Here is a 13,118-nt window from a genome sequence, read left to right as displayed (position 1 = left end):
TTTGTTTTTTCCCCTTCCAGTTTCGTGTGCTGCTTACGTTCATATTTAATTTAATTTTACATTCATATTTAATTTACCTTCAATATTGTTAAAAGTCATTCTTGTTACATTAATAAGTTAATAGAATAATTTAGCTCAAAAGTACACCCCTTTTACTTAAGTCTGCCCTATCCCCCTTTTAAGCACAGTGCACTTTTTTGCAACTCTTTTTAATTAGGTTTTCTGAGTGAAACACGCAGTTGAATAGTAGGACGATGTATTTTAAATAAAGGACATAAAAACAGAAATAAATTATAGTTTACAGGTGAATTATCATAAATGTGTGGGGGAAATGCAGTATTGCAAATAAGGCCCTGTTTGCATTACTTCAATTCCTTGCGAGGCAAAGTCTAATACAGCACAGTGAAACTGTAGAGCACAGTGTAGGCCTACTTTTATTGAAAAATAACATTAAGACTTGATATTTTTTCAGTAATTAAACAGTTCTTGGTGTGTTGGATATATGCCGAATTTACGAGTGCCTCTTACAGAATAGAAAAAAATCGATGGTTGTGCTTATTACATTACTATTATGAACTTAAAGCAAGGGTGCATGAACTTTAGGATTTTTTGAATGGAGTTTGGTGTAGCCCCACTCAATGGACGTCATGTGGATTGAATCCAGCTGTTGCACTTGCGCGCATCGTTACCTTTAAGATGCTCCAAGGATAAAGCCTTGTTTTAGCTTAACCCGACACCATTTTAGCTAAGAGACGTCCCGGTGACCGGGCGTGTTTTTTTGTTTTTTTTTTTATTTAGATGCACCGGTGGATATTTTTTACTTTACGCGAAATCGAAGCGGGGGTAATGAACAGGCCGAGCTGATACGTATAAATGTCGGATTTCATTATTTGTCGGCCTACCCGTGAAGTGGCGGCGGTGGTGGCGGGGGCGAGGGACGGCACGAGACGAGACGGGGTCCGCGAGGAGGGTGCATACACAAAATACTTTCCCTTTAAAGCGGAGAGGGACAGAGGGGGTGAAGGAGAGATTAAAAAAAGAAAAGGAAGAAAGACCGAGAGGGAGGGAGGGCGGAGAGAGAGTTTGAAAAAAAGAGAAAGATGTCATCCTGTCGATTGAAACACCGAGGCGGAGCCATGGACCGCGGCCGACCAGGAGCTCTCTAGTTAGGGGACGAGCTGTACGCAACGCCGAGGCTTGGGACCCGACGCTGCGGCCTTTTTTTTCCTGGAGCTATCGCAAAATAAATGACTCCTGAACAGCTGCTATGATTAGCACTACATCCTCTTCTGTATAAAATACTCTCTATTTTGCATGCAATTCACCATTTTTTCATTACAGTAGACATAAGCAAATGATATTAAAAAATGCACCATTAAAGCAAGCATGAACCATTTTGTCGCATTTACAAAAAGCATCTTGTCAGTGCCTGTTTAATGCCAAAAGATTGCCATATTAATTCATTACTCATAGCAGCCGAATGACTAATAAGTGTTAGCCGACTTAAGCTAAATATCGTACGCTGTCATTATATATTTTCCATTAATTAACCTGGACAGGAAGAGAAGAGATAAAGGCCTCAGATTTTGTTTTCATAGCAGCAGTTGGAGCGTTTCTTCCTCGGCTCCGTTCCCCTCCTCCCTCCCCTCTTTGCTCCCGGGCTGCTTAGCTGTTAGACCCCGGCTGCAGTGTTCAGGATGGATACCTCCTGGAGTAATTTCCTTTTTCAGGTAAGTCTTATTTGATGCTGGAGCTGCTTTGTGGTTTTGGATGTTTTTGGGGAGGGGAGAAGAGGAGGAGGAGGGGGTTGTTTGACATTTCTGTATGGGGTTACAGAGGGAGGGGGAGGTCACAGAGGGGTCAGGGTAAAGCTGGCTTTTGGGTTGGTCCTCCCCAGCTGGCAGGTTGGATCACATGTAAACACACAGACATGTTCCCTGTCCAGTGATGGAGAGTAACTAAGTACATTTACTCAAGTACTGTACTCAAGGACAATTTTGAGGTAACTGTGCTTCACTTGGGTATTTCCATTTCATGCTACTTTATAATTCTATTCAACTTCATCACAGAAGTACATATTGTACTTCTTACTCCACTGCATTTATTTGATAACTTAGGTTTACAGATTAGTGATACAAAAAATAAAATATAATGTGTTATTATAGGTTAAGCTACCCAGCAGTATAAGGAAGTTAAAATTAACACATTACTTTAACTTGCAACAAAGTACTTCTTAACTGAGGTAATGCTACCTTTACTTAAAGGGACAGTTCACCACAAAATTAAAAATAGGTTATATAAAAATACATATTTTACCTCTTACCTATACTGTTATTGATCACCCTAGATTGTTTAGTGTAAGTTGCTGGTTGTTGGAGATATCAGCCATAGCAATGTCTGCCTTCTCTCCAATAAAATAGAACTAAATGGTGCTCAAATTGTGGTGCTCAAAGCACCAAAAAAGTACATTTGAAAAACTCAACAGCAATGTCTCTTTCCAGAAATCATGACCCAAGATAAGACTCAAGATAATCCACAGGCCTTCTTGTGAGCAGTATCATATAAGAACTATTTTCTTCTTACCAAAGTACACCTGCCAACTGTGTCACTGCGCAGAAGGAGGCGTGCACTCACTGCTAGCTCAGCTCAACCACTAGCACCACAGAGCCAGCTAACATTACAGCTCAGCCAAGGGGCACACCATTAATGTTTACATCTCGCGCTGTCACGAGCATGACCCAGTCGTCCACAAGTAGATGCCCACCTGCTTCTGCGGGGTGATGCGTTTGGCGGGGTGTAGTTCAGTAGAAAGAAATTAGTTACTACTTAAAACTGTTTTCAACACACACTAAACACACAAAACTGGTGTGTGTCATAGTATTGCAGATTTCTATTTTAAATAAATTGTGCTCAGGTATGTGACACTAGTTGACAGGGACTCATCCTGGACCTTTTTGGGGCCCCTGGACGTCTGGGGTCCTTTTGCACACTTTGCCTGGTTGGTAATCTGTTCTTGGTTTTTATTTAAGTGTCAGGTCTTGTCTTGCACATCAGTTACATAGAAGCAGTCATTGGCAATGAAAGTCTGAGATCTCAGGCTCCCTTCAACAACACCAAGTTACAAAACACACAATTAGAATGAAAATCCAAGACATGAGACATAAAATAGTGCAACATTAAACTGTAGGAGTAAAATACAACATAGATCAAATAGAATAAAATAGTCGAAAATACAATACTGTGGTAGACGAAAATACATATGTAAACTGCGGTGTCTGCAGGTATAAACAGGTACACAATTTAGGTATTGACAGAGTTGATGCAACTAAAAAATGTTTTATTATTGATCTGCAGATTAATTTCTCAAGAAAGTGATTAACTTTTAAGTCAATAAAACATAAGAAAATAGTGCTATTTGGACTGAAAAAATAATCCAAGAAATATACATTAGAGAAAAGAAGCTGGAAACAGAGAAGGTTTTATTTTTCTGCTTAAACATTGAATTAATTAATGTTCAAAATAGTTAAATAATCAAATAGTGGACTAATAAATAGAGGTCTCTGGTAGATTTTTACCTAGAACACCAAACCTTTAGCCAACTGGGTCACCTTAAGTAAAGTAGTTACCATTACATCTAATCCTGACCTTCAGTTAGTGGGTCACTACATTTTTTCTCCAATATAATACCTGGTGGGGTGAATATGATCAACAGACCAAAAACATGCTGTGATCCAACGTAACTGATTAAAAACTGTGAGGACTGGCTGATTAACTGTGTGTCGGAGGATTAAAACATGTTTTCCTGTTTATCTCTGGTAGACGCCATCGACTCAGAGCCAACCTGAGACACCTCTTCAGTCTGAGCTGCTGCCGGAGCTCACCGGTTCAGCTCAGAGTCCACCAGCTGAGCACATTGTCACTCCACCGTCCACTGTTGACACCGCCGCCTTGAGTGAGGAGCCACTACCTGGTGAGGAGGAGGGGGGGTGGGGGGGGTCTAAAACTGTTTCACACAAACAAGAAACTGGAAGTTAGGCATTAAACTGTGTGCAGATTTAAACAGGGACAGGTTCCTGTTTAAATCTGCAGAATAGAAACAGAGGGTACATCTGAAGTTTAGCACTGTTGGAAGTGGATCATGAATATCAGCTGAACCTACTGTGGACTGACAAATCACAGTTTAAACCTGTTCAGTCTGACCACTGAGGAGACTGCAGAGGGCCCAAAGTAAAACGGACAAACTTAACATCCAGAGCCCAGTTACACTGTAGTGGTCCAATAATGATCGAGGGTTGCTGAAGGTTAAAATGTCAATATGGATGTTGTAGCTTTTATAGACAGTGACTGTGCTTGCTATATGTACATATTAAAAACGGGGTGTATTTTAACTGTAGAAATAACATCTTCAAACCTGATTGAAATGTAAAAATTCAAAATCTAAATATGTTATTTTGACCCTCCTCTGTGTCTGTCAGTCAAACCGCTCACCAAGCCGAGCCGGCCAGCCCACATCTGTGCCACATGCAACAAGGAGTTCAAGAACAGCTACAACCTGCGGCGGCACCAGTCGGTGCACACGGGCATCAAGATGAAAGACCGAGCCGCCCGAGAGAAGGAGGATGGAGGGAAAGGAGGACGGGTGGAGAAACAGACGGTCCCTCTCTCCCTCCTCCACCTCACCCTGCCCCCGCAGCCTCCTCCCCCTCCCCTTCCCCCCAACGCCGCTGCTGCTGCCCCGGAGACCCTCCCCCAGCCCGGTCAGCTCGCCAACCAAGAGAGCCAGCCGGTCTCTGTGTCCATCGCCCCAGCAACTGTAACCATGGCTGCACCGCCTCAACCCATCCAGGCAGCTGTTGTTGTTGTGGGGTCCATGGAGCAGGTGGGTTCGTTGGGAGAAGAGCCAGTGAGTGAGTTTAATATGTATGCAGGGAGGTTAGTGAGGGTAGCGGACCAGGATTAAAGGACAGGTCTGTTTTTTATTTCTGCAAACGGCATCTGCCTGCAAAGTCCACAGACACACCACCAGTCCTCCAATTATCATTTTGTTTTTTGTTCTGTTTAATCTCATCCAACTTTACTCAAAATATTGTGTCTACCACATAATGAACAACACTTGAGTGTTTAATCGCACAGGTGTCCCTGTTAGACATCTTATCCTTATTTATTTAATAATAATTTTAGTAATGATTTGGAACCTAGACCTGGTTATTCATCATCTCTGTATGACTTTGACAAGCTCAGGTTTCTGATGGTCTGTAGAAGAGTTTCTTTGAATTATTTATCTGTTTGTTTATTTCTACATTTTAGCATACAATAGGCATGCATTACAATGAAAAAATCAATAGAAAAATCAATATAGAAATATTAAGAAAGCATTACTTGTATCACAAGTTTACTTTGATGCTTTCCTACTCCTTCTCAATTCCAGGAAAAAAAAATCTATACGCCACTGTTAGTGGTGACCACATTGGCCAGATAGTAGTGCAAGTTTGGATCCTGATCCATGTCACGTTGTACATAAAAGAGCTGCAATAAGTAGTCGATTAATTGATTAGCTGACTGACAGAAAATTCATTGGCGACTATTTTAATAATTGATTTATCATATTATTCATTTTTAAGCAAAAATACCAAATATTCTCTGGTTCCAGTTTCTTAAATATGAGTAAATGTGTTTCATTTGATGGTTTCCTGTGATGTTTTGTACAAACAGCCAAGTGTCTGCTCACATCTCTCACTTACTGATGTTTCATCTCATGTCATGAGTTGAAACTTGTAGCCAGCAGCTTTTTTTTTAATTTTTTTAATTTTTTTTTTTTTATCATAAAGCTGGTGTTTTGACAGAGCGTAACTACACGTCCTCTTTGACAGTCATTCTCAGAGGAAATGTCTGGCTCGAAAATTAATCAAAAAAGTCTGTTGATCAACTCAGGACATCATGACATTCATTTCAGTTTTATATATTTTAGGGTGTAGATCATAGTCAGTCTGTCATCACATATTGTTATGTGTCTGACCACACTTTTGTAATGGTGACCAAGCAACAGCTACATGTTTCAGGCAACTGTTAGATAATATACAAAGGTTTTAAGTTTAGAAAGAAGAAAGATTTCACTGATGTCATCTGACAAATATATTCTAACTCTACCAGCAGTAGTTTTCCTCTCTTATATATCATGTGTATGTATATATCATTGTGTCAACTCATTATTATATTAGGATAAATAGTGACAAAGCCTCTTAACTCCTCTGCTGCTCTACAGAATCCAAATCCCAATCCCAACACTAACCAGGTGAGGAAGAACCACGCCTGTGAGGCCTGTGGGAAGGCCTTCAGAGATGTCTATCATCTCAACCGCCACCGCCTGTCCCACTCGGACGAGAAGCCGTACTCCTGCCCCATCTGCCAGCAGCGCTTCAAGAGGAAAGACAGGATGAGCTACCACGTGCGCTCACACCAAGGCGGCGTGGAGAAACCCTACGTCTGTCCTCACTGTGCCAAGGCCTTCTCTAGGTACAAACTTTGATAAGAGGAGACGTTTAGTTTGGGCAGGGTTTTTTTTTTGGTGTGACGCAACCTTTAGATAATAAAACATCACATTTGACATCTCTTTTAACACATCAAAACCCTGCCAACTAGGACACGACATGATATGTTACAGATATTCTATAAACTATCTGTAGATGGACTGTCCAAATAAAGTGTTAACACGTTTTGTTATCCATATATAAAACAAACACTTCATACAAAATAACGTGTATTTGTAAAGAGGATGTTCTACAACCTAACTGCATCAAAGACCATTCAAACATTTGGAGAAGTCCCCTCAGAAATCTGACCGGACCCAATCAAGCTTTGGTGGCAGGAGATTACAAATTTATCAATGGTTAGGTATAATCTAGTGGGGTGATAAAATATTTTGCAGTTTGTAATGACTCGTTTTGTGTTTTTCAGACCGGACCACCTCAACAGCCATGTCCGACAGGTGCACTCTACAGAGAGACCGTTCAAGTGCACGGTAACATTTTCATCTGACTGTTTATAGTAGTTCAATCAATATAGGTTAGTGAATAATATAGACCCTGAAACACTGCATGATGATGATGATGATGATGAATAAGATAATGATGGTGCAGGTTCTCTCTGGGTTCCTGGCTTCTTCCGTCAGAATGCAGATTAGGTTATTGGGTCACTCAAAAATTAACCCGTAGGTGTGAATGTGAGTGTGAATGGTTGTCTGTCTCTATGTGTCAGGCCTGTGACAGTCTGGCAAACTGTCCAGGGTGCACCCCACCCTTTGCCAAATGACAGCTGGGATAGGCTCCAGCTCCCCCGCGAACCTGCACCAGGATGAGCTGTTACAGAAAATGAATGAATAAATGTATTTATGTTCTCACGTGATGTTTTTGGCTTTTCTCTGTGTTTCTGTGTGTGTCCCTTACTACGCTCACTACATGTATCTGTGCACGTCTTCTTGTTTTCCCACAGACGTGCACATCAGCGTTCGCCACGCGAGATCGTCTACGTGCTCACCTGGTCCGCCACGAGGAGAAGGTTCCGTGTCACATCTGTGGGAAGCTGCTGTCTGCTGCGTACATCACCGACCACATGAGAGTCCACAACCAGTCACAGCACCACGCCTGTCACCTCTGCAACCGCAGTAAGTCGCAGGAAACGGCACCAAAAAAGTTATACTGCTGCAGCAGTTTTCACTCATTCAATCAAGGCTGTGTCTTGTTTTAAAGAAAAAGCAGAGAAGTTTCTGTGTTCAGCTCTCATTACTTCTAAGTGAACGTCTGTGGTTGTGAGTTTAGTTTCATGCTGGTGTTCCTGTTCATACTGTCAGATATCAGCCTTCATTGACTAATCACTTTCAGCTGTATCAGAGATTTGTTCATCTCCTGTAACTGCTGCTTCATATTAAGAGTATTCCACCTGCGAACCTACAGGAGAATGTGTTATTGCAGAATTTGCAGAACTTAATTAGCAGTGCTATCTTAAATAAAGACAGGTCTCCATAACAAGGTATAGACTTTCTCTGCACTATTTGGTCAGTGGATCAGTTTTAAATGCTGCAGGAGGCAATAGTGCAGCAGAAACAGTCAGGGTGAGCTGTTAGATGAAGAGCTGCAAATGAAAGACTCAACTGTGGTTTGCACAAACTAGCACACATCCAACACAGCTGAAGGTTTCCTGTATTCACTTATTTATTAATTTTTGTTCTGACCAGTTGTAGGATTTACACAGAAGTGAAAGAAGTACTCAGACCATTTATTTGTAACACACAGTAACAAACAGTAACACCACAATGTAGAAATACTCTGTTATAATAAAAGTCCTTCATTCAAAATCTTACTCAAGTAAAAGTACAAAAGTAGTAGCGTCAGTATTCAAATAAAGAACCAAAAGTAAAAGTACTCATTTCAGAATAATATTGGATTGTAATTATTGATGCATTAATATGTTTATCATTTAAATGTTGCAACTGGTTAAGGTGAGGATGATTTTAATTACTTGATATACTACTTTATAAAGTAGAATAAAATGGAAGTACTCAAGTAAAGTACCTCAAATTGTGCTTAAGTACTTGAATAAATGTACTTTCAACCAGCAAAATCACAGGATTTCTCAAGGAGTGTCACAATACTTGGCCAGTTTGACAGTGATATCATCAAACGTGGTTCTGCAAAATGTGAAATTATTGCAAAATAATAATTGATAGTACGTTGCAATATTTCTGAAATAAAATAACAAGTATAACTTTTTAAAAACAATCCTATATTAAGGAAGTGTCTGTATGTTTCCAGGCTTCACCACCCTCACCTACCTGCGAGTTCATGCTCAGAAGCACCATGGTCAGGAATGGAAGGAGAGCGGAGGGGCAAGGGGGGGCTTCGGTGGGACGGGGGCCGGCGGGGTGCTGCTCTGCCAGCTGTGCGGGGTGCAGTGCAAGACGGCCACACAGCTTCAGGGCCACATGGGCACCCACGCCAACCAGGGTGACCCTGGTCCCGACCAGACAAGCGCGGGCCCCGTGGGCACCACCAGCGTGGCTGTTACTGTGTCCAGTGCTAGCACAGTGGGACTGCTGGTAACTGACTGCTCCAGTATCGCTCCCCAGCCACACAGCTAGCACGCTGGGGCAGGGGGGGGAGCTGGGGATGGGACGGGTGGGGCTGGGGATGGAGTTGGGGGGAGCTGGTTGAATGGAGGCAAAAGCATACGCGGACTCATGGAGGAGAGGAGAGGAAAGACAACATCCAATCCAGGTGTGTGTCATTAATCTATAAACATGTTCCTTTTCATTTTATTTATTTAAAATGAAGCTCTAAAATGAGAACTCATTTGATTTTACACATCAGTGTATGTTTCCAGATATTGTATAAAGCCTTCAGTGTCTGATTGAATTCTGATCAATGTCCTCAAATGATGTCATTTGAGTTAGTGTTGGTCTAAAAACTACGAGTTTGAAAATGAAAAATATCTGGAGGTATGGAGTTAGAAGGAAGTGAGACCTCTGTAGCCCACTGCTCATCACTGCTGCAGGCTAGAGGCTCCAGACTACAATAGCTGCTGCCAGCAGAACACACCACAATCTGACACACAATTGTCAGTGTTGCATTGTGGGTAATGTAGGGGCACAGTTTTGATTAGGAAGAAGAATGTGTGGAATAAAAAAGACGACATCTCTGGTTCTGCTGCATTGATTCTGATCCTTTAAACTATCCATCGTGGATCCGACAATGTCATGTAATGATAAATCTGGGGAGTACTCTTGAAACATTATGCAGGTTTGGAAAGACTGCTGAGATTTATGGTTGTGTCGGGATCAGGTGTAGTTTCAGAGCCTTTTGCTGTGTTACATTTCACTTGGATGTCAGAGTGCGGATGACATCAAACACATTATCTGAACCCTGCTATAGTGCTACACTATATTAAATAAATGAGACCAAATGTAGCAATAATCCACTTTTTAAGCGAAATACATGAAGATGTGATTCATTTTATAAGTAATGAGATATAACCTTTCCCATTACCCTTATCTTAACCTTAACCTCTTCTCCTTTAACATAATACTTCATAGCAAACGTCAGCTAATTGCTAAGTTAGCATTAGCCTAAGTAATGAGACATAGTCTTTCCATTACCCTTACCCTGAGCTTAACCACCTCTCTTTTAACGTAATACTTCATAGCTAGCTAATCGCTAACTTAACAATTTCGTTGGGACTTCTGCCTCTGGGCCAAGAACTGAAGGGGGCTGATCGTAGACTGGTGTGTAGGTATGGTGGGTGAGTCATGTAGCTGGTGGGTCACTTAGCTGCTCCAGCTGCAGTTATACCTACTTAGTCTGGGTTGGTGAGGCTACCCAGACTTTCCAAGATGGAAATCTGACTTCAGGGGCGTTCCAATTGAAATTTCCTATTGGGCACTCTGAAATTCTTACTTCTGATTACAAATGGAACACACCATATGCACATAGCTGGTGTAGCACCATCACAGTGGATGTGTCAGGATGGACTTCTTGCGTTTCCGCCTATAAGTTTCTGATATCAGTGGAGATTAATAGTAAAGACAATATGAAGCAAGTTGAAAAAAAGTCTCAAAATGCACATCTAACAAAGATATCTGCAAACCCTCTGCTCACCGTGACCTCCACTTTCTAGTCCCAGTGAATGAAAGAACAGAAATACAGCAACTACACAGCAGCAGGCTTTTGATTAAGAAATGTAAATGAAATAATGTAAACACGGTTATTTGGGTACTATAATTAAAGGACGATATGACCTGATCATGTACAACACATCCATCTGGTGTTGGGGTATAGACACTGATCTGTAAATCAATACGTACACTGAAGATATCTACAGCAGGGCTGCTGTCAGCCATTTTCATCAAGTACATTGTATAAATGGATGTTGTGAAGTCTATTTTGAAACAACATTCGTGCCATGTGCATGTTGAGCAATATGTTGGTTGTTTGCAGCCTTGAATTGGACAAATAAAGTAGGGATCTTTAGAAGTTAGACTTTTTCATATGAAATTTCCTTTTTGTATTTTTCCTTTTCTTGAAAATACCCACTTGATTTGTCTACATACAGCTTCTGCTGAAATTTAGAACGATGACTGTGGATTTTGTCCTCTTATTACAGTCGTTTAAGTGTTTACTGACATAGAGAAATCCCCTCATAGTTAGCACGGACAAGAGGAAGGATTATAGCAACCAACCAAACAATTCAACTGATTAAGCCTAATTGAAACTATCCAAACAGTCTTGTAAACCTTAAACCACTTCTGCAGCACAATCAACTAATGTCTACCCACTTCTTTTTCTATCCAGTTACAGTATACCCACCTATCAGCTAAAAAGCCATTGTAATATATAGGAGAGTATGCCCACTTCCTCATCAGTAACCTCTATCTACCTAGTAGTACACCCACCTCATCAATTACCACTAAACCACTGCGTGATCATACTTTCACCACAGTATGCAGAAGTCTAGCTTGTTACCTTTTAGACCACTGGAAAACTGTAAGTTGCTTTTGTAATAAAAGATGTAATGGTCTATAAATAAATATGTGCATGGTTAGGTGTGAAACTTACATGAACTGCTTTGTTTTTACTTTTCAGATGATTTCTTAACAGACTGCCAGAAGTGGACTCAGACTGGGAGAAGCTGCCACGGAAGTCGTCTTTTCTCCTCAGCGTTGCTTGTGGTTTTGTGAGGATGGCGGCCCTTTCGGACCTTTTGTTTCCAGCTCCATCAGCAGTGTTAAACAGCTGACCTGCCACCAACACTAAGAGACACACTTTGCAAACTGTACAGTGTCTTTGCAAATCAGATTAGTCAAGCCAGGGAAGAGACTGTGGATAAAATGATAAGAAAAACCTCCGCTCATTCATTAAGGAGGAAAATTAATGTGTATTTTTATTCATGTGGCTTAGCAATTAGCTATTTCTATTTGCCATCATGTCATTGTTTGAATTGTCAACTAACTTGCACAGCCTGTCATGATTTTGTAAAGCTGTTGATGTTTTTAGATAATTTATATTCCATGATATTAGTGTTTATTTATAATGAGGAAATTGACCTAAAGACACAACATGACTTATCTCAGTTTCTCCCTTAATTTATTACTAAACAGTCTCCAGTTTGCCTTTGTCAGATTCTTCAGAGCAGGGAAACCTAACAGGACACAAGATAAGCTGTTTCAGATGGGCCATCATGTATATACACTTTTATATAGCTGATAAAGGCAAACTAATAGTTGTTTGTGTATATTTCCCCCATGAACATTGAATGTGCATAACTTCTCTGCTTCATATGGTCTTTGCTCTGTCTCTGGATGCTGATTTGTAATTCTTGAAAAAGGTAAATTGCCATGTAATTTGTAGCTACCTTGGTGACACATTTTTCTGTGGCTGTGCATATTGATTGTACTTGATGCATAGTGCATAGCGCCTCGTTACTACTGTATTAAAAAAGCAGTAAAATGCATGTGTGGATTCAAGTTGAAATGATCTTCATGAGTGTCTGGGGGACTTTATCCAGATTTTCTCAGGTGTTCACCTGAAGCCAGTGGTGGAATGTAACCAGGTACATTTACTCAAGTACTGGACTTAAGTACACATTGAAGTACTTTTACTTTACTTGAATCTTTTCTTTACATTTTACTTTATACTTCTACACTACATCTCGGAGGGAAATATTGTACTCTTTACTGCACTACATTTATCTGACAACTTCAATTGCTTTAATTGAGATTTTCACTCTGAACAGATGAATTTATACATATGAGTTTATAAAATAAGATGTTTTGTCATAAATTAAACTCCCCAACAATTTATACAAGTACAGCCAAAACCATAAGTCTGATCAATTAGTAAACTAAGATAATATATTAGGCATTATTTTGATGTCGAAGTCATTTCTCATGTAAAAACATTTAAAGGCTCAGCTTCACAAATGTGAAGATTTGCTGCTTTTGCTTGTAATTGTAATAATGCTGAGGTTTGAACTGTTGGTTGGACAAAACAGATACTGTGAATGTGTCACTTTGGGCTGTTGGTGACTGTGATGGCACTATTGTCATTTCTTTTTTTATTATTATTATTTAT

The 13,118-nt window shown here is 40.5% G+C and overlaps 1 protein-coding gene across 1 annotated transcript; it reads left to right on the top strand.

Annotated features, from left to right (window-relative positions):
• The first annotated feature begins 726 nt into the window (after positions 1 to 726).
• maza (MYC-associated zinc finger protein a (purine-binding transcription factor)) lies at positions 727 to 12,498 on the top strand. Its single transcript, XM_033645724.2, has 8 exons — positions 727 to 1,730; positions 3,820 to 3,970; positions 4,476 to 4,879; positions 6,263 to 6,513; positions 6,955 to 7,018; positions 7,489 to 7,660; positions 8,808 to 9,269; positions 11,631 to 12,498. The coding sequence occupies exons 1-7, from the start codon at positions 1,698 to 1,700 to the stop codon at positions 9,131 to 9,133; spliced, it is 1,401 nt and encodes a 466-aa protein (XP_033501615.1). The 5' UTR covers positions 727 to 1,697; the 3' UTR covers positions 9,134 to 9,269; positions 11,631 to 12,498.
• The last annotated feature ends 620 nt before the right edge of the window (positions 12,499 to 13,118 follow it).

This window comes from Epinephelus lanceolatus, chromosome 18 (genome assembly GCF_041903045.1).
Source record: "Epinephelus lanceolatus isolate andai-2023 chromosome 18, ASM4190304v1, whole genome shotgun sequence".
NCBI classification, from domain to species: Eukaryota; Metazoa; Chordata; class Actinopteri; order Perciformes; family Serranidae; genus Epinephelus; species Epinephelus lanceolatus.
This window is presented reverse-complemented; position numbering and strand designations above follow the sequence as displayed.

Excerpts from the sequence above, each read along its gene's own strand:
- maza (XM_033645724.2), top strand. The coding sequence starts at position 1,698 with ATGGATACCTCCTGGAGTAATTTCCTTTTTCAG. Across the intron at positions 4,880-6,262 it reads TTGTGGGGTCCATGGAGCAG|AATCCAAATCCCAATCCCAA; the intron begins GTGGGTTCGTTG and ends GCTGCTCTACAG. Across the intron at positions 7,019-7,488 it reads AGAGACCGTTCAAGTGCACG|ACGTGCACATCAGCGTTCGC; the intron begins GTAACATTTTCA and ends GTTTTCCCACAG.